The 20,330-nt window shown below is 44.6% G+C and overlaps 1 protein-coding gene across 2 annotated transcripts; it reads left to right on the forward strand.

The window, feature by feature from the left end:
* The first annotated feature begins 151 nt into the window (after positions 1-151).
* JOSD1 (Josephin domain containing 1) lies at positions 152-19,641 on the forward strand. 2 transcript variants are annotated; one of them, XM_034987498.1, is made up of 5 exons: positions 152-244; positions 525-1,369; positions 16,456-16,584; positions 16,681-16,875; positions 17,535-19,641. In XM_034987498.1, the coding sequence occupies exons 2-5, from the start codon at positions 1,185-1,187 to the stop codon at positions 17,632-17,634; spliced, it is 609 nt and encodes a 202-aa protein (XP_034843389.1). In that variant the 5' UTR covers positions 152-244; positions 525-1,184; the 3' UTR covers positions 17,635-19,641. The 2 variants fall into 2 exon arrangements, with proteins under 2 accessions (XP_034843389.1, XP_034843390.1); XM_034987499.1 differs by lacking the exon at positions 152-244 and having other exon boundaries at positions 488-1,369.
* The last annotated feature ends 689 nt before the right edge of the window (positions 19,642-20,330 follow it).

Genomic DNA, 20,330 nt, shown 5'->3' on the forward strand with positions numbered 1-20,330 from the left:
AAGGCCACCCACTCCCACTCAACCGACGGCCGGCAGCCCCAGCCTTAAAGCCGGCGCCGCCTGACGACAGGCTGACGTCACACGTGACGCCGCGGCGGGCGGGAGCGGGGACGGCGCAGGAGGGCGTTTCCGGAGCACGCGCCCGGCGAGGGCGGCTGACGTCGGGCTCAGGTGCGCGCGCTTGCCCGCCCGCCCGAGCGCGGCCCAGGTGGCGGCCCGCAGCGCCAGGGGGTGGCCTGCAGCGGTGAGGGGGCGACCCGCGGCGTGGCTGGGGGCAGCGGCGGGAGGGCGTGTCGGCTTGCACTCACGTGACGGGCGGGGAGGTTGGGGTGTGGGCGGCGAGGCGAGCCCGGTGGGCCCGACCCCACCCCTCGCGGGCCTGCCAGTCGCTGCGCAGGACCTTCCCTCGGGCTGGGGCCGGGCCGGGCCGGGCCCGCCCCGCCCCGCCCCGCCCCCCCGCCAGCCTGGTTCTCCGCGGCGGCCCGCTTGACCGCCGGAGCTGACCGGGGTTGTTTCCTCCGCAGGGCCGCGGCGAGAGGGTGAGAGTCCGCGCGTTCCGAGGGAGCCGCCCCCGCCTCGGCCCGTGTCCTGCGGGGCCCCGCCGCACCAGAGGGGATGGAGAGCCGACCCCGAGGCCCCGGCTCGGCCCGCGATCCCACGCTGGCCGGCCCTCGCTAGCGGCTCGAATTTTGCATTTTACCCACCACCTAGGCCTTGTCTCCTGAGTCAGTGGCGTTGCGGTTTGAAAGAAATGGAAGAAAAGGAGCGATGTGACCAATTTCGTTCGGTCCTCCTGCATTGAGGTCTGGTTGGCATTTGCAGAGAGGAAAATACGGCAAGAAAATCGTGGGTTTTTTGTTTTTTGTTGGGTTTTTTTTTTTTTTTTGGAGGGGAGGGTGGGAGAAGGGAAACAAGGTCTTAGATCGTCTATGATTTTTTAAAAATTCTGCACTTTGACAGTGGTGGCGAAATACACTAATCCGAAAGTGATCTTTCTGTTGATGGAGGTGGATTTTTTTTTTTCCTTTTGATTCCAACCTTTCTCCCCGTGACAAAGCATAAATCATGGAGACCAGAAAATAAGGTGGACCTCAGGAATCCTGAAAAGACTGAGAAGCTTACATTCTTCCTCTGGAGGGAAGGGTGGGGTGTTTTTAGTCCTCTCTGGAACCTAAAACGAAAACATGAGTTGCGTGCCATGGAAAGGAGACAAGGCCAAATCTGAATCTTTGGAGCTGCCTCAGGCAGCACCCCCACAAATCTACCATGAGAAACAGCGCAGGGAGCTTTGTGCCCTGCATGCCCTCAATAACGTCTTCCAGGACAGCAATGCTTTCACCCGGGAAACGCTGCAAGAGATTTTCCAGAGGTAGGGGACCTTCTCCTTGGCATTTTTACACTGTTTGCTATTTATGAATTTCTGTGGGTGGGGCAGTGTCTCAGCTACATAAACCTTCAAACCAACAGGTATTATTAGCTAGATGTTAGCAGTTATAAGGGACGCAGAGATGGGAAAAATAATCACCCTCGTTGATTGAGCACTTACTATATAGACAAGGCACAGTGCTAAAAGCCTCAGTTGTGTGATGCCCTCAACGATCCCATGGAATATGTGTTATTTCCATTTTATGGACATAGGCAGGGCTCAGAGAAGTAATTTGCCTGAGGTAACATGACAAGAGATGGAGCCGAGTTTGAATTCAGGTTTGTATCTGTGCTGTTGATCACTAGGCTGTAATGCCTCTCAAGTCCTGCCCCCAAGCGGTTACAGTCCCGAAGGGGGACGAGAGCTGTACACACTCAGTCACCTCTCCTCAGAGGTGGAATGCTGTGGGTTTTATAAGGAAGGTGCTCAGCTATACACAGTGCTCAGTTTTTCTATGCAGCCATGTGCTGACCGTGGTGCTTTTCATAGGTTGCTTTGTATAGCCCTCCCCAGCAGTTATTTTACTGTCTCTAGTTTACTGATAGAGCAACAGACAGAAAGGTCAGGTAGTTTGCCCAAATAGCTTCTAAATAGCAAAGCTATGATTTGAAGCTGACTCTAGATCTCTTCCCCTTTCTACTTCATTCTCGATGGCCTTTTATACCCACTTTGCTAAATGCTACCTGACAGGTTGATAGAAGTTCAGCCTTTTCTCTCTCTACTTTGATGTTCTAAAATTCTTTTATCAAAGGGTTTGAGAATTAGTTCTGCAGTGTCTGGATGGACACAGCAACTCGTCTGCTCTGCTACTTCCTGAGTATTGGAAAGGCATGTCAGAGCAATGGTATGATCAGTACCCGTTCACGCTGCTAGTAAGTTGGGCCTGGGTCTAAAGATACGGACTATGATTATAAGCTGTTTGTGGATAATTGCTGTTTGCGGATAACCGTTGCAGTTAGTTGTGTTTCCCCTGAATGAAAGAATGCTAAATATTTGCTAAACACTCACATGGAACCAGAGTTCTATTCCTGGCCACTAAAGCTCTAGAAAATTTGTACTACACTCCCCAGTTTCCTGTCAGCACAAGGTAAAGATCCATCTCAAAGTAATAGCAATAGCAAATACACTCAGCTTCCACTCCAGAGGCAGAATTCTATGTAGAGCATTTTGTCTGGAAAGATTCAGTGTGGATAGAAACAAGCATGAAAGGGATCAGAGGAAAGGGAGAAGAGGGAATTTTATAAACAAACATTTACTAGCGGCTTGCCCTGTGCCAAGCACTGCTAGGCACTGTAGAGGAAACAAGTTGAACAGGACTCAGCTGCTAAGTACATCCCAGGCTCTACATTGACCAGACCTTGGAGAATAAACTTAAGTGAAGTTAGAACCTTGGAATTTAGAGCCGTTTGAAAGGGAAAAGATGATGTTTGGATTTTTTTTTTTTAAGATTTTGTTTATTTATTTGACAGAGAGAGAGACAGTGAGAGAGGGAACACAAGCAGGGGGACTGGGAGAGGGAGAAGCAGGCTTCCCGCCGAGCAGGGAGCCCGATGCGGGGCTCAATCCCAGGACCCTGGGATCATGACCTGAGCCGAAGGCAGACGCTTAACGACTGAGCCACCCAGGCGCCCCTGATGTTTGGATCTTAATGGAAAGAATAGTAATGTTGGCAGGTTAAACTAGATAATTTTAAATTCTCAGATACAAAGTTTTATGCCCTTTGGAAGATGGGGCTGATGAATGGGAGAAATGGGAGAAAAATTTTGATGAATGCTGTTTGTTGAGAGGAAGTTCATCTTAGCAGTTGAATTTTAGCCAGATAAAAAAGGAGAAATACAAAAGCAGGGTGGAGTTTGAGTAGTTGTGGATATAAGATGACTCATGTTTGGAACAGAAATGAGTAGGGACTAAGAAAAAACTAAAGCCAGTGGCCCAGCAGCATGGTGATAGGGAAGAGAGGAGTCAAGGTGGCAGAGCCTCAGTCCAGGATTTGAACATAGTGGTAAGAACCACAGTGAGCAGAAGAGGTCACTGGTTTGAAAAGGATCAGTTTTCAACATGTGTGTGAAATTAGAGAAAAGCTCAGAAACTGGGCAGCTGTCATCGTGCACATATACAGATGTGGATATTTGATCTCGTACATCTCATCATATATGTGCCTGTGCTTTGAAAAAGGAAGGATTTAGACGTCAAATGATGTAGTAGCAGCTTTGCTGAGTTGTTTGGAAAATCCTCAGCCTCAAACCATTTTCAAAGACTCATCTCAATTGTTCAGTGATTAAATGTTCTCGCAGCTGGGTATGCACCCCCCTGCAAAAAAAAAAATAGCTATTAAAATCTAAATAGATGAAAACTAGGTTGGTACCACTCGAAAACTCTAATGCAAGCTGGACGGGACAAAGAGATTTTAGATATTGGTGAACAACCAGCATTCTTCTACCACAGAGGAGAAGTCTAACCTCCCCATTAAAAGGTCCCTGAGCAAGTGAAAGGAGCCACATTTAAAGGTGTGGTGTTGGTAAATTGCTAAAAGGTATAGAGTGTTAGCCTCTAGAGATTTAAATCATTTTGTCCAAGGACCAGGCAAACACATCATCATCATTGCCAGTACTTAAGAGTTCATCGATGTGCCTGGCCCAGTGATCTGTGCTTTATATATTTAATAATTTAAAGACACATCATGAAGTTCTGAGACATATTTTCTAAGGTCACATTTCTTCAGATGTGATAAAAAGGAAAATAATAATTAGGAGAGAAAAGGAATCTTTTTTTTTTTTAAGATTTTATTTATTTATTTGACAGATACAGCGAGAGAGAGAACACAAGTAGGGGGAGTGGGAGAGGGAGAAACAGGCTTTCCACTGAGCAGGGAGCCCGACATGGGGCTCAATCCCAGGACCTTGGGATCATGACCCGAGCCAAAGGCAGACGCTTAATGACTGAGCCACCCAGGCGCCCTGAGAAAAGGAATCTTGGTGAATGTCTCCACATCTCCTTTTTGTTAAAATCTGAAATCCTCACCGTAGCCGGACACAGGAATAACCACCAGGGAGGACCAGGAACTCACCTGAGGGTATAGGCATTAGTGAGACCTGGCTAGAGCCAGCCCATTTTCTCACTTGGAGATCACTTCAGATCCCATGGCTCTAACCTGTGGCTGTGACAACAGAAGTGAGAGGCTTGCTTTCTAAGTCCAGACCTTCTATCCAAATCATGAAGACCGTCCTGAACAGGAGTTTGCCAAGGAGTCTCAGGAAAAGAATCACAGAACAGGATGCCATGGAGTTCAGTGGGACCCGTGTGTCAAACTGTCCAGGAGACCATTGAGTGTATTAGGTGTAGGGGTTGGATCCTAGAGCTCTGTAGCCCTCACCAGCTGCACAGGGCTGTGCAAGTCACCGTGGCCACGCTGCATCTCAGCTTCCTTATTAACACTGTGGGATTAAGTTCTGTCTTAAGACTATTGGAAGGATTAAGAGATAAAGCTCATAAGAGTAGCTAACACAGTGGGCACCTGGTTAGGGTTAAATAGAAACGAGTACTGGTATAATGGCCCACTGGGCGGACCCCACTTATTCAAATGACCACTCTAGGAATGAGATGGAGGCCATTCTCTGCATTCCCTGTAGTGATATCATCTAGGCCAACGCATGTTTATTCAGTTGCCACTGCTTTGCCATGAGGGCTGCAGAGTAGAAGAGCCATCCCCTGTGCTTCGGGAATTTGCTATTTGGTTGGACACGTATAAGATAATGGAATTCTTTAATGGTCTTGTAAGATGGGGATTATTCCCATTGTTGCAGATAAGCCCGCAGGCACGGAGAGTAAATCACACAGTTAGTGTTGCTGCTGCTTGCTGGGATGCTGTGTGGTCCTCCCCATCTCCCTGTGTTTTCCACACAGAAGCCAGGAAAGGGTCCATGGAAGAAGTAGGATGTGACATTGACCTTGAAGAAGCTTTAGGATTTGGCTTGGAACAGGAAACAGGATGAAAGAATAGAGGCCCACATGGTCGTGGTGTCTGAAGTGCACTAAAAGGGGCGCCTGGGTGGCTCAGTCGTTAAGCGTCTGCCTTCGGCTCAGGTCGATCCCAAGGTCCTGGGATCGAGCCCCGCATTGGGCTCCCTGCTTGGCGGGAAGCCTGCTTCTCCCTCTTCCACTCCCCCTGCTTGTGTTCTTTCTCTCACTGTGTCTCTCTCTGTCAAATAAATAAATAAAATCTTAAAAAAAAAAAAAAAAAAAAAATCAAGTGCATTAAAGCCCAAGGAGGGGGGAACGGCAGGCCCAGTAGGGCCAGGAGGGTTGAAGTTAGCCAGTGGGCAGTTGGCTCCAGTGGCAATTCTTACATGAGAGAGTGAAATGATAACTTGGTGGGCGCCTGGGTGGCTCAGTTGGTTAAGCGACTGCCTTCGGCTCAGGTCATGATCCTGGAGTCCCGAGATCGAGTCCCACATCGGGCTCCCTGCTCGTTAGGGGGTCTGCTTCTCCCTCTGCCCTCTTCCCTCTCGTGCTCTCTCTCTCATTCTCTCTCTCTCAAATAAATAAATAAAATCTTTAAAAAAAAAATGATAACTTGGTGAATGTGGCAGGAACATTTAGGTGACTTGGTGGAAGGGGAGTTTAGGAACAAGAAGATCACTTTATTTTATTTATTTATTTTTTAAAGATTTTATTTATTTATTTGACAGAGAGAGACAGAGCGAGAGAGGGAACACAAGCAGGGGCAGTGGGAGAGGGAGAAGAAGGCTTCCTGCTGAGCAGAGAGCCCGATGCGGGGCTTGATCCTAGGACCCTGAGATCATGACCTGAGCTGAGGGCAGACGCTTAACTGAGCCACCCAGGTGCCCCAAGGAGATCACTTTAGCAACCTGTTTCAAAAGCCCAGATATGGGGCAAGGAAGCTCCAGCTCAGGGAGAGCAAATGGGAATAGACAGGAGAGGGTTGAAATCTGAGACAGAAGATGTGGGACATGGAGAGGAGACCCTGGGAACACTCCTGTAAGGTGTACCTCAAAAAAAATGTTTGGTCATATATGTTTGGGATCTGAAATCTACCCTGTCTCAAGACTCAAGGTGAAAAAAAAAAAAAAAAGACTCAAGGTGAATATTAGCATATTAGGGACTCCACAAATTCCTGCAGGAAACCTTTTTACTCGATTCATTCAGCCATTAATGTGTTGAACACCTTCTGTGATCATCTGGGAACACACTCAGGAAAGCGAGGCTCCGAGTTGTTTTTTTTTTTTTAAGATTTTATTTATTTATTTGACAGAGACACAGTGAGAGAGGGACCACAAGCAGGGGGAGTGGGAGAGGGAGAAGCAGACTTCCCGCTGAGCAGGGAGCCCAATGTGGGGCTCGGTCCCAGGACCCTGGGATCATGACCTGAGCCGAAGGCAGTTGCTTAACTGACCGAGCCACCCAGGTGCCCCGCGAGGCTCCAAGTTTTGAGCGTGGCAAGGAGTTAAATGGTGAACAAGGTAGAAGACCCAGAAGTTTCTTTGTTGGAGCCTTCATGCACCTCCTAGCTAGAGACTTCTCTGAAAGTAAGGAGAAGCTATTGAAAAGTTGGTGAAGGGGAAGGAACTTGATACACCTTGAGCTACGGCTTGCTTTCATATACTTTCTTATTTAATACAAGAGCCCACTGAGAGCCTTTGTCCTTTGCAGCTGCATTTTAGGTCCAGACCCCAGGGAGTCCGCTGGCCTTTCCTCTTCTCACCCAACTACCACCACCCATTTTGGTTCTTGGGTCCTCACCATAAGACAGCAAGCACAACATTGGAGTCAGACAAACCTGAGTATGAATCCTAGTTCTGTCATTTGTAAGATAAGTGATCACAGGCAAGTCACCATTTTAAATCACCAAACTTCAGTTTTTTAAGCCTATAAAATGGAAATAATTTATAGCTTCCTAGGTTTATTGTGGAAATTAAATGAGATACACATAAAAGCATCTTGCATTGAGTGTGGCATGGAATTTTTCAATAAATGGTAGTTACTGTTACAGTAAAATACAATTTGGTTTCAGAGTGAAGTTTTGTGTCCTCTGATCCCCTTCTTTGCCAGCTCTGGAGACAAACACACCACCTCTTTTTAAGGGTCTGCCACCAATGTTTACAAAGAAAGAGATAGGGTAGCAAAATAAACATGGCGAACATGTCAGTGAACATTTCTTGAGCACCTGTCATGTGCCAGGCACTCTTGGGTCCTGGTGATGTAGTCCTAACAAGATAGAGAAGGCCCTTGCTGTCATTCTAGTGTGGAAAACACATGTCTGGTTGTAACAAGGGCTGTAATTAAAGCAGGTGGAGTAAGAGCTGGTGCCTGGAAGAAACTAAAGATTGGGTGGTCAGAAAAGGCCGCTAAGGTACTAACACTTGGGACCCAAGTAATAAGGAGCAAACCAAGTGTAGATCCAGGGGAAGAACATTACAGACGGCTGAAACAGTGTGTGCAAAGGCCCTCAGGTGAGAAGGAGTTTTGTGTGTTTAAGTAGTAGGGAGCAGGTGTGTGTGTTAAAAGAGGTGGGGATGAGGTCAGCAGTGTTCTGAGGGCTTTGCAGGGAGAGGAAGTAACTTAGACTGTATTTAAGTGCTTTGGGAGCCATTGGAGGGTTTAAATAGTGGAAGGAATGTTTTATGTTAAGAAAATATCAGTATAGTTCTGTGTACAGAGAAGTTTAAAAAAAAAAACAACTTTTTGTAAGATTTCTTGAGTGTTTGGAGTTGACCTAAAGTCATGATTCTCTTCTAGAGATGGCCCTTAGCAGCCTCCTGGACATCTGCCTTCCAATTTTATTCCTGACAAACTCACCCCATTTCCCTTCTTCCCCTTCACAACAAGGTGGAAGTAATCTACCCCTTCCTTCAAGATGGTCTTTCCTCAGGTCCTGGCCTGACAAGCCTGTGAAAGCAAAATCGTAGGACTGGAAATACCTTTAGAGCTGCCTTGGATGAAGGAGTGGCTAATAAGGCCTGGCCAAAAATGACTTAAAGCTCGGTGGGCAAGTTTAGTTTTGTTTGGCATATTCATTTTTTTTCAGTTGATTCATTGTGCTTTAATTTTTTAAAATTTTTTATTCAGTTATTATTCAGTTATTTTACACACACATGTATATTTGAAATACTTTAGGTGGCTCATGCATTTCAGTTCAATATAGGCCTTACTACTTCTTACTGCTTTACATTTGGCCCCAGTTCATACATTTGTTACCTGTCTGAGCGTCTGTATGCCTTGGAGTATTTAAGGATTAATGATTACCAAGCGTGCAAGCGTTAAATAGAAAGCATTTCAACTGTAAAAAAAAAAAGAGAGAGAGAGTCCAAGATGGTGGAGGAGTAGGAGACCTGAGTTTCATCTGGTCCTAGGAATTCAGCTAGATAGCTATCAAATGATTCTGAACACTTGCAAACTCAACTGAAGATCTAAGAAAAGAGTAGCTGCAACTCTACAAATAGAAAAGCGACCACCTTCTGCAAGTTAGGAGGTGGGGAGAAGTGAATCCGAAGTGATATATCAGAAGATAAACTGCAAGGGGTGGGAGCCTCTGTAAGCCGGCCCGGGAAAGTGAGCAGCAGAGCACAGAATCAGAACTTTGAGAAGTCTGCTCCAGTGAGGGATGTCCCTGCCTGAAAGGTGCTCAGGTGGCAAGGCGAGTGGAATCCTAGGTGAGACAGTGTGGTCTCAGGATCTGAGAGGTCACAGGAAGACCAGGAGTGCCTGAGTATGGCAGAACTCCCAGACATCGGAGCGGGTAAGCTGGCTGCAATCAGCAAGCCCAGGAGTGGACTCTCAGCCCGGGGTTGCCATATACCATGAACCACAGTATGGTTGGGTGACCGCTCTCTGAGCAGGGGCCCAGCAAGCAGCAGAACCTCAGCGAGACCCTCCCCCCTCCCCTGGGGAGGAGGGGTGCAGGTGCGCACTGCAGGAGTCTGCAGGGTTTGGAGACTCAAAACGGGTTGTGTACCTGAGACAGAAATGTCTGGTCACAGACTGGGTGAGCATGCAGTGCAGACAGAAACCAGGGAGACAGGAGTGATTGACTGCTTTTCCCTGAGGGCTCACTGAGGAATGAGGCCCTGAGCTCTCAGCTCGGGCTGAAGATTGGGAGGCCACCAATTTCATTCTCATCCTCTAAAGCCACGTGGAAAGCCTTCAGGGAATAAAAGAGCAGTCCAGAGCTGCTTACTTAGCCTGGCCCCAGGCAAGGGTGGTGCAGTTCCACCCAGGGTAGACACCTGAGAATCAGTGCAACTGGCCCCACCCCAAGAAAATCAGCAAGAACATCTGCCTAAGACCAAGTTTACTGATCACACAGAACTGCAAAACTCCAGTGCTGGGGAAAATATAGAATTCATGGGTTTTCCTCATGATTCTTTAGTCTTTCAATTTTAATTTTTTTCCCTTTCCTTTTTCAACCAATTTCTTTATTTTATCAACTCTTTTATAAAATCTTTTTTTAATCTTTTTTAATTTTCATTTTTACAGTTACATTCTATCCTTTCATTGTATTTAATTTTATTTTTGTTTATATATGTTTTTCGTTCTTTACAATTTTTGGATACAGTTTCTTCTAACAAACAGACCAAATTGCACCCAGAATCTAGTGTATGGCTCTGTTCTCTTCACCTATCTGATCATGTTCTTTTTTTTCTTTTTTTTTTCTTTTGCTTAGGCTTTTTAAATTTTGATCTTTACAGTTGCATTCTATCTTTTCAATGTATTTAATTATATATATATTTCTTTTTTTTTTTTTTTTTTACAATTTTGAGATGTAGTTTTTCCAACAAACTGACCAAAATATACTCAGGACATTGTATATTGCTCTGTTCTGTTCACCTGTCTGTTTATATTCCTTTTTTTTTTTTTTTTTGTCTTTTAATTTTCATTTTTATGTTTATATTCTATTCTTTCATTTAACTTTACTTTTGTACGTATTGTACATGGTTTTTTTCTTTACAATTTTGGGATCTAGTTTTCTAACAAACAGACCAAAATACACACAGGATCCTGTGTATTGCTCTGTTCAGTTCACCTGTCTGATTATATTTTCTCTCTTACTTATTTTATTTTTATTTTTTTGGTTTTTAGTCTCTTCTGATTTGTTTAGTGTATATTTCTCTGCTGTCATTGTTGCCATTTTAGTATTTTGTTCTCTCATTCATCTTTTCTTCTCTGGACAGAATGACAAAGACAAAAACTCATCTCAAAAAAGAGAGCAAGAGGCAGTACCGACTGCCAGGGACCTAATCAGTTTGGATATAAGTAAGATGTGGGAACTAGAGTTAGAATAATGATTATAAAGATACTAGCTGGGCTTGAAAAAAGCATAGGAGACAGTACAGAACCCCTTTCTGGAGAAATAAACTAAAATCTAGTCAAGTCAAAATCCAAAAGGCTATTAATGAGATGCAATCAAATATGGAGGCTCTGTTAGGATAAATAAGGCAGAAGAGAGAATTAGTGATACAGAAGACAAATGATAGAGAATAAAGAAGCTGAGAAAAACATAACTACTGGATCACGAGGGTAGAAATCGAGAGATAAGTGATACCATAAAGTGAAACAATATTAGAATAATATATAATATTATTAGAATTATATAATAATATAATCCCAGAAGAAGAGGAAAGGGGGAAGCAGAAAGTATATTGGAGCAAATTATACTGGAGAACTTCCCTAATCTGGGGAAGGAAAAAGGCATCCAAGCCCAGGAGGCAAAAAGGACCCCCCCCCCCCCCCCCCGCAAAATCAATAGTAGGTCAACACCCTGAGGTATAATAGTGAAACTTGCAAATCTCAGAGACAAAGAGAAAATCCTGAAAGCTCAGGACAAGAGGTCTGTAACCTACAAGAGTAGAAACATAGGCTGGCAGCAGACCTATCCTCAGAGACCTGGCAGGCCTGAAAGGACTGGCATGATATATTCAGGGTGCTAAATATGCAGCCAAGAATACTTACTCCATTCATTCAAAATAGAATGGCTATCATTCAAATAGAAGGAGAGAGAAAAAGCTTTCAGGATAAACAGAAACTAAAAGAATTTGTGATCACTAAACCAGCCCTCCAAGAAATTAATTAAAGGGGATCCCTTAAGTGAAGAGAGAGCCCAAAGGTAACATAGACCAGAAAGGAACAGAGGCAATATACAGAAACAGTGACTTTACGGGTAATACAACTGCACAAAATTCATCTTTCAGTAGTTACTCTGAATATAAATGGGCTAAATGCTCCAATCAAAAGACAAAGGATATCAGATTGGATAAAAAAGCAAGACTCATCAATATGCTGTCTTAAATAAGAGACTTATTTTAGACCCACACACCTCCAGATTGAAAGTGAGGGGTTTATCATGCTAATGGACATCAAAAGAAAGCTGGGGTAGCAATCCTTTTATCAGACAAATTAGATTTTAAACCAGAGACTGGGGCGCCTGGGTGGCTCAGTTGGTTAAGCGACTGCCTTTGGCTCAGGTCATGATCCTGGAGTCCCGGGATCGAGTCCTGCATCGGGCTCCCTGCTCGGCAGGGAGTCTGCTTCTCCCTCTGACCCTCCTCCCTCTCATGCTCTCTGTCTCTCATTCTCTCGGTCTCATATAAATAAATAAAGTCTTTAAACCAGAGACTGTAATAAGAGATGAGGAAGGACACTATATCATACTTAAAGGGTCTATCCAACAAGAAGATCTAACAATTGTAAATATTTATGCCCCTAACATGGGAGCAGCCAATTATATAAACCAATTAATAACAAAATTAAAGAAACACATTGATAATAATACAATAATAGTCGGGGACTTTAACACTCCACTCACTGCAACAGAGAGATCATCTAAGCAGAAGATCAACAAGGAAACAAGGGTTTTGAATGACACACTGGACCATATGGACTTCACAGGTATATTCAGAGCATTCCATCCTAAAACAACAGAATACACATTCTTCAGGAGTGTACGTGGAACATTCTCCAGAGCAGATCACATATGGGTCACAAATCAGGTCTCAACTGGTACCAAAAGATTGGGATCATTCCCTGCATATTTTTGGACCACAATGCTTTGAAACTCAAACACAAGAGGAAATTTGGAAAGAACTCAAATACATAAAGGCTAAAGAGCATCGTACTAAAGAATGAATGGGTCAACCAGGAAATTAAAGAAGAATTTTAAAAACTCACGGAAATAAATGAAAATGAAAATACAACTGTTGAAAACCTTTGGGATGCAGCAAAGGCAGTCCTAAGAGGGAGATATACAGCAACACAAGCCTTTCTCAAGAAACAAACGCAACCTGGAGGGCGCCTGGGTGGCTCAATCGTTAAGCGTCTGCCTTCGGCTCAGGTCATGGTCCCAGGGTCCTGGGATCGAGTCCCACATCGGGCTCCCTGCTCCATGGGAAGCCTGCTTCTCCCTCTCCCACTCCCCCTGCTTCTGTTCCTGCTCTTGCTCTCTCTCTGTCAAATAAATAAATAAAATCTTTAAAAAAAAAAAAGAAACAAACAAACAAACGCAACCTAACCTTACACCTAAAGTAGTTGGAGAAAGAACAGTAAATAAAGCCTAAACCCAGCAGGATAAGGGAATAAAGATTAGAGCAGAAATCAATGAAATAGAAACCAAAAGAAAGTAGAACAGATCAACAAAACTAGGAACTTGTTCTTTGAAATAATAAGATTGATAACCCCCTGGCCAGACTTATCAAAAAGAGAAAGGACCCAAAGAAATAAAACCATGAATGAAAAAGGAGAGATCACAACCAACACCGAAGGAATACAAACAATTATCAGAACATATTATGAGCAACTATATGCCAACAAATTAGGCAATCTGGAAGAAATGGATGCATTCCTGGAGATGTATAAAGTATCAAAACTGAACCAGGATGAAGCAGAAAACCTGAACAGACCCATAACCAGCAAGGAAATTGAAGCACTAGTCAAAAATCTCCCAACAAACAAGAGCCCAGGGGCCAGATGGCTTCCCAGGGGATTTCTACCAAACATTTAAAGAATTAATACCTATTCTTCTGAAGCTGTTTCAGAAAATCAAAATGGAAGGAAAACTTCCAAACTCTTTCTATGAGGCCAGCATTACCTTGATCCCAAAATCAGATGAGGACCCCACCAAAAAGGAGAATTACAGACCAATATCCCTGATGAACATGGATGCAAAAATTCTCACCAAAATACTAGCCAATAGGATCCAACAGTAAATTAAAAGGATTATTCACCACGACCAGGTGGGATTTATTCCTGGGCTGCAAGGTTGGTTCAGCATCCACAAATCAGTGTGATACACTACATAAAAAAAAAGAACAAGAACCATATGATCCTCTCAATAGATGCAGAAAAAGCATTTGATAAAGCACAGCATCCTTTCTTGATTCAAACTCTTCACAGTGTAGGGATAGAGGGTAAATACCTCAATATCATAAAAGTCATCTATGAAAAACCCACAACGAATATCATCCTCAGTGGGGAAAAACAGAGCTTTTCCCCTAAGGTCAGGAACATGGCAGGGATGTCCACTATCACCACTGCTGTTCAACATAGTGGTAGAAGTCCAGCCTTGGCAATCAGACAACAAAAGGCATCCAAATCGACAGAGAAGAAGTCAAACTCTCACTCTTTGCAGATGACGTGATACTCTTGTGTGGAAAACCCAAAAGACTCAACCCCAAAATTGCTAGAACTCATAGAGGAATTAAGCAAAGTGGCAGGATATAAAATCAGTGCACAGAAATCAGTTGCATATCTATACACCAACAATGAGACAGAAGAAAGAAATTAAGGAGTTGATCCCATTTACAATTGCATCCAAAACCATAAGATCCCTAGGAATAAACCTAACAAAATAGGCAAAGGAGCTGTATTCAGAAAACTATAAACACTCATGAAAGAAATTAAGGAAGACACAAAAGAAATGGAAAAACGTTCCATGCTCATGGATTGGAAGACAAATATTGTTAAAATGGCTATGCTATCTAGAGCCATCTATACATTCAATGCAATCCCTATCAAAATACCAACCACTTTTTTCACAGAGCTGGAACAAATAATCCTAAAATTTGTATGGAACCAGAAAAGACCCACATAGCCAAAGGAATGTTGAAAAAGAAAACCAAAGCTGGTGGCTTCACAATGCCGGACTTCAAGCTCTATAACAAAGCTGTAATCATCAAGACAGTATGGTACTGGCACAGAAAAAGACACATAGATCAATGGAACAGAATAGAGAACCCAGAAATGGACCCTCAACTCTATGGTCAACTAATCTTTGACAAAGCAGGAAAGAATATCCAATGGAAAAAAGACAGTCTCTTCAACAAATGGTGATGGGAAAATTGGACAGCCACATGCAGAAGAATGAAACTGGACCATTTCCTCATGTCACACACAAAAATAGACTCAGAATGGATGAAAGACCTAAATGTGAGACGAGTTCCTCAAAAGGCTAGAGGAGAACACAGGCAGCAAACCCTGTGACCTCGGCCACAGCAACTTCTTGCTAGACACGTCTTCAAAGGCAAGGAAAACAAAGGCAGAAATGACTATTGGGACTTCTTCAAGGTAAAAAGCTTTTTGCACAGCAAAGGAAACAGTCGACAAAACCAAAAGGGAACCGACAGAATGGGAGAAGATAATTGCAAATGTCTTATCGGATAAAGGGCTAGTATCCAAAATCTATAAAGAACTTATCAAACTCAACACCCAAAGAACAAATAATCCAATCAAGAAATGGGCAGAAGACATGAACAGATATTTCTCCAAAGAAGACATACAAATGGCCAACAGACACATGAAAAAATGCTCAACATCATTCAGCATCAGGGAAATACAAATCAAAACCTCAGTGAGATACCACCTCACACCAGTCAGAATGGCTAAAATTAACAAGTCAGGAAATGAGAGATGTTGGTGGGGATGCGGAGAAAGGGGAACCCTCCTACACTGTTGGTGGGAGTGCAAGCTGGTGCCACCACTCTGGAAAACAGTATGGACGTTCTTCAAAAAGTTGAAAGTAGAGCTACCCTATGACTCAGCAATTGCACTACTTGGGTTTTTACCCCAAAGATACAAACGTAGTGATCTGAAGGGGTACCTGCACCCCAATGTTTATAGCAGCAATGTCCACAATAGCCAAACTATGTAAAGAGCCCAGGTGTCTTTCAACAGATGAATGGATAAAGAAGATGTGGTTTCTGTATACCATGGAATACTACTCAGCCATCAAAAAAAGAAAGAAAGAAATCTTGCCATTTGCAATGACATGGATGGAACTACAGGGTATTATGCTAAGCGAAATAAGTCAATCAGAGAAAGACAGTTATATGTGGGATTTAAGAAACCAAAGGGAGGATCATAGGGGAAGAGAGGAAAAAATGAAACGACGAAATCAGAGAGGGAGACAAACTGTAAGAGACTCTTGATCATGGGAAGTGGACTGAGGATTGCTGGAGGGGAGGGGGTTGGGGGATGGGATAACTGGGTGATGGGCATTAAGGAAGGCACATGATGTAATGAGCACTGGGTACTATATAAGACCGATGAATCACTGAACCCTACCTTTGACAGTAATAATGTTATGTGTTAATTAGTTGAATTTAAATAAAAATTTAAAAACTATAAAAAAACAAGAGTAGCGACAAATACTACCCATGGTAATGTTTAAGAAAAATGGCTCTATTAAGGCAGGAAGATCAGCAAGGAAGACGACTTCAGAAATAGGTAGGCTGAGGGTTTCACAAATGAGACCTCTTGTGGAACATGGTTTGGGTCCATTGACTTTCTGAATGACAGCCAAGTAGGCCCCACCACTATGGAATTAATGTTTTGCATAAAAGGAGAGGTAATCCCTAGGGCAGTAGGAGTCCAGACTATAAAATACTTGGGTAAAAAGTGGTTACCTTGTACTGAATGGGGGAAAAGAAGCTTCCAGGGGCAGTGGTGGAAGGTGTCTGTGGGGTGGCAGGCAGGAGGAGTTGGACAGCCCACACGTCTCAGCCCCCCTCCTTTTACATTTGTAGGTTGTCTCCAAACACCATGGTGACCCCCCACAAGAAAAGCATGCTAGGAAATGGGAACTACGATGTGAACGTCATTATGGCGGCACTTCAAACCAAAGGCTATGAAGCTGTCTGGTGGGACAAGCGCAGGTAATCTTGACTTGATGAGAACAGGTACCTGGGCCCGGGCCCAGGAGGTGTTCCCGCTGAGAACCTTGGGGAGTTGACGCCTTTTCTCTTCTGCAGGGATGTCAGTGCCATTGCTCTCACGAACGTCATGGGCTTCATCATGAATCTGCCCTCCAGCCTGTGCTGGGGTCCACTGAAGTTGCCTCTCAAAAGGCAGCACTGGATCTGTGTTCGAGAGGTGGGAGGTGCCTACTACAACCTCGACTCCAAACTGAAGATGCCCGAGTGGATTGGAGGCGAGAGCGAGCTCAGGTACCTGTTGTGAATGGGCCGGGCTCCTTCCTTTGGTGCGTTAGGGAAGTTGAGCCCATCTTTGGTTATTTGACGAAGGAGATGAAATCCCTAGCGACTTGGATCCTCTCCCCGCCCTGCTTAGAATCATGGTCTCAGACTTGAAAGACCTGTATCTTTGATGGCCCCTGAGGATGTGAAGTCCCTTTGGTAGAGAAGTTCCAGCAGCCAGAATGCTGGCTGCCTGGTCTGGTAGGACCAGCATCATAACATTCTCTATGCTTAGACAAATGGGATGGTACAGCTGCCAGTTCAGAAGAACGAAGACAGACATTTAGACCAGAAAGGGCTAAGTTTCCCTGAGACCAAAGAAGAAACTTTTTTTTTTTTGACAGTGACAAGGCCCTTACTTGAGTACTTTGGGCTGGCTCTGTTCCTCGCAGAACTAGATGCTGTTGGCAGTTGTATGAGGATGAATGAAAATTCAGGTTGGCAATGAGCTGGACAGGTTGAAGGGGTTGCCAGATGTGGAACCCTACAAGAACAGATCCCTCCGAGAGTGTCTTTAGGACTGCCAAGGGCGTAAATGATGAGGTCACTGGGGAGCATGCGGCCCCGAGGCTGGAGTTTGCAGTTTTACCAGCATTTCATTTTCTCTCATCTACCCTTTGTTCCCATAGGAAATTTCTCAAACATCACTTGCGAGGAAAGAACTGTGAACTCCTGCTGGTGGTGCCAGAAGAGGTGGAGGCCCGTCAGAGTTGGAGGGCTGACGTGTAATGCAGTTCTACCCAACCTTCCCTCCCCTCTGCCCCCCAAGTCCTCTGTCATGTGTTGTGGCCTATCCAGCGGGTCTGCCCTTGCCACTCCCCCAAACATCTCATTGGGTTTCCCCTCCGATTTGACAGTGCAATAGGACAGATGTGTGGACGGTTACAAGAACCACCACCCAGCGTTACTCATTCCTGGGACAGGAAGGTAGGAGCTCTGTGTGCTTAGGGCGGAGCTGTGGAAGACCCTTGTTTTCTTTGAGAGAGGAGGAAGAAAGGTGGGTCCGATCTTACTTTCCCCATGCCTACGACGAGGACTTGACAGAGGCTCTGCTGGAGGACACTGCTGCTGTGACTCACCTGGAGATGCTGCCTCCACTTCCCCTTTCCTGGCAACCAGTGGGTCTGAAGACATGCACAGCCCATGTGACTGGCTTGACGGACCCAGAGCATAAGGGCCTCTCAGGAAACCATCTCCCAAACCCCAGCAGTGGTACAGCATGCCATCTCCAACCCTTAATGCCACCCATTACCCACATTTTGAGGGTGGTTTATGGCCATCCTTGGAGTTTTCTAATGAAACATTCTCTAGTATTCCATGCCGGGTGGTTGACTCCTGCAATATTCTAGTGTGCCAGGGTGAGCTAGATACCTAAGAGGACATGGCAGAAGGCAGACTGGGGCAGGCACGGATGGCCTGTCGGCCTCACTCCATCATTGTCCCTGCCACTTCACTACATTGATTTCAGAGGCTCTGGGGCACAAGACAGGCCAGAGGGCAGTTTTTCCAGTTGACACACTCCGGCAAAATCAGGAAACAAGTCTGCTTTCGATATCAAATTCCACTAGTTTGAGAAACAGTTGAGTGAGGAAAAGTATTGTGAAGATAAGCTACTCAGAGAGTAAGAGCAGCTAGAATTGGTAGAAGTCCTAGGCTCGGAGTCACTATAGTGACAAGAATCAGAACCCTCAAGTAGGGTGTTTACGTGCATTATGTTATAGGACCTGGATTTGTCGTCTTTAGTTTCCTTTACAAATCAACGAGAATTGATCTACCCCCTACCTCTTTAAATAGTTGTAGGCCACTTTTCTCCTGTAACTTTGGAAAACAAGAGAAGGAAGGGAAGTATCCTACCACACTGTCACCAAAGTGGTTGTGGTTGCCTCAAGACAGGTGGATAGACAGCCTGTCTACCCCTTACAGTTCGGTGGTCTTGGCGGGTCTGAGAGCTGCCCCACTGGCCAGACGTCTCTCCAGCAGCAAAGCCAGCCTGGGGCTTGCATGTCAAGCCTGAGCAAGCTTAACAGGATGAAGCTGAGGCTTTCTCCCCACTGTGACTGGAGTGCATGTTTACACCAGCACTTTTTCTGCACATGTATCTTCAATCCAACAAGGCCGTTTTTTATGCTGAGTAACAGGCCACCAAGCGGCTACTGCATCACACCCTCTCAGCAACTGGCTGCAGTCTCTTCTGCACCATTTTCCACACCAGACCTGCTTGGCACCACAGGGAGCTCTTTACCCCTGCACAATGACATTCCAACCACCACCAGCCAGAAGTTACAGCCAACCTGATTGTCACAAGCAGGACCTTGGGTCCATGGGCACTGTCAGTGATAGTAAGCCATCTCCTGGGAGGACAGGGAACTCCTCTCCACCAGTGTGCTTGGGCCTGTGCAAATGGCACTTCAGAGGAGTCCCCGTGCACTTGGAGTCCATGAGCCAATGGGATATGCAAAGACGCTTAAACATTTCAGGGCTGGTTTCTCTGTTCATATCCAATTTTGGTGCTTAGGAACAGGGACCCATGCTGATGCCCAAGGGCAAAAAGCCCCACTTCCTTTAAGGAAGGGGGCAGGCCTGACCCTGATGCCCAATAAGGGGCAACCCTAGGCTTTTTGTTTTTCTTGCTTTTATTCCCTTTTTTTGTTGTTGGCCTTGTGCTGGGTTTGTTTACAAAAGATGTATTTTGTTTAACCAAATATTAAAAATGGAAAACTCCATACATAAATCTCATCTGTCTGCCTGAATTCTGTAATTACGTATGTGGAGGGGGAAAAAAGTAAACTTTAGTCTAACAGTGCTTTAGAAGAAAAACTACCATTCTAACCCATTTTTTAGACCTATTTTGTGCTTTGGTCAAACCTCTCAAGCCTCAAAAATCCAGACAAGATATTCACTAAGTAGGATTTGGTTCAAAAGCCTGAGACATTTTTCAGTTTACAAAAACTAGGCTCAACAGTCTGAGGAATGCTAATCTTCAGTACAGGTTTTCTTTACCAGCCCTGACAGGTGACCAGTGTTTTTCTCTGGTTAACAAGGTCAAGATCACATAGCAGAGGCCGTACTGGATCCAGCATTTCCTATGCAGTCTGGTAGATGACTTAACCTTTCTGTGGCTGCTTCCTCCTCTGTAAAATCGGAATAGTACTACACCCTAAACTGTATAGTATTATTCTGATAAATATGGTACACATAAAAGGCTCAGTACTGTTAATGGCACAGTGCTAATAAAAATTTGTTAAATGGAAAAACTGCAAAGTTCAAAGACAAGGCTACAGTTGGATTCATAATCAGCTCATCTCAGCAATTAGTTTTAAAAGAACAAACCAAAAAAGTTCTATTTGCCACCCATCCCTCCCTAGACCAGAAATCAGTATTATATTATTCCCTGTAAATCCTTTATGTCACTGTAGATTGTGCAA

Source organism: Mirounga leonina, unplaced genomic scaffold (assembly GCF_011800145.1).
Source record: "Mirounga leonina isolate KUSES-001 unplaced genomic scaffold, KU_Mleo_1.0 Mir_418, whole genome shotgun sequence".
NCBI lineage: Eukaryota > Metazoa > Chordata > Mammalia > Carnivora > Phocidae > Mirounga > Mirounga leonina.

Bases quoted from the DNA above. Each gene is read 5' to 3' on its own strand.
- JOSD1 (XM_034987498.1), top strand. From the start codon at position 1,185: ATGAGTTGCGTGCCATGGAAAGGAGACAAGGCCAAATCTGAATCTTTG. The intron at 1,370-16,455 runs GTAGGGGACCTT...TTACATTTGTAG, and splicing joins CTGCAAGAGATTTTCCAGAG to GTTGTCTCCAAACACCATGG. The intron at 16,585-16,680 runs GTAATCTTGACT...TCTCTTCTGCAG, and splicing joins GTCTGGTGGGACAAGCGCAG to GGATGTCAGTGCCATTGCTC.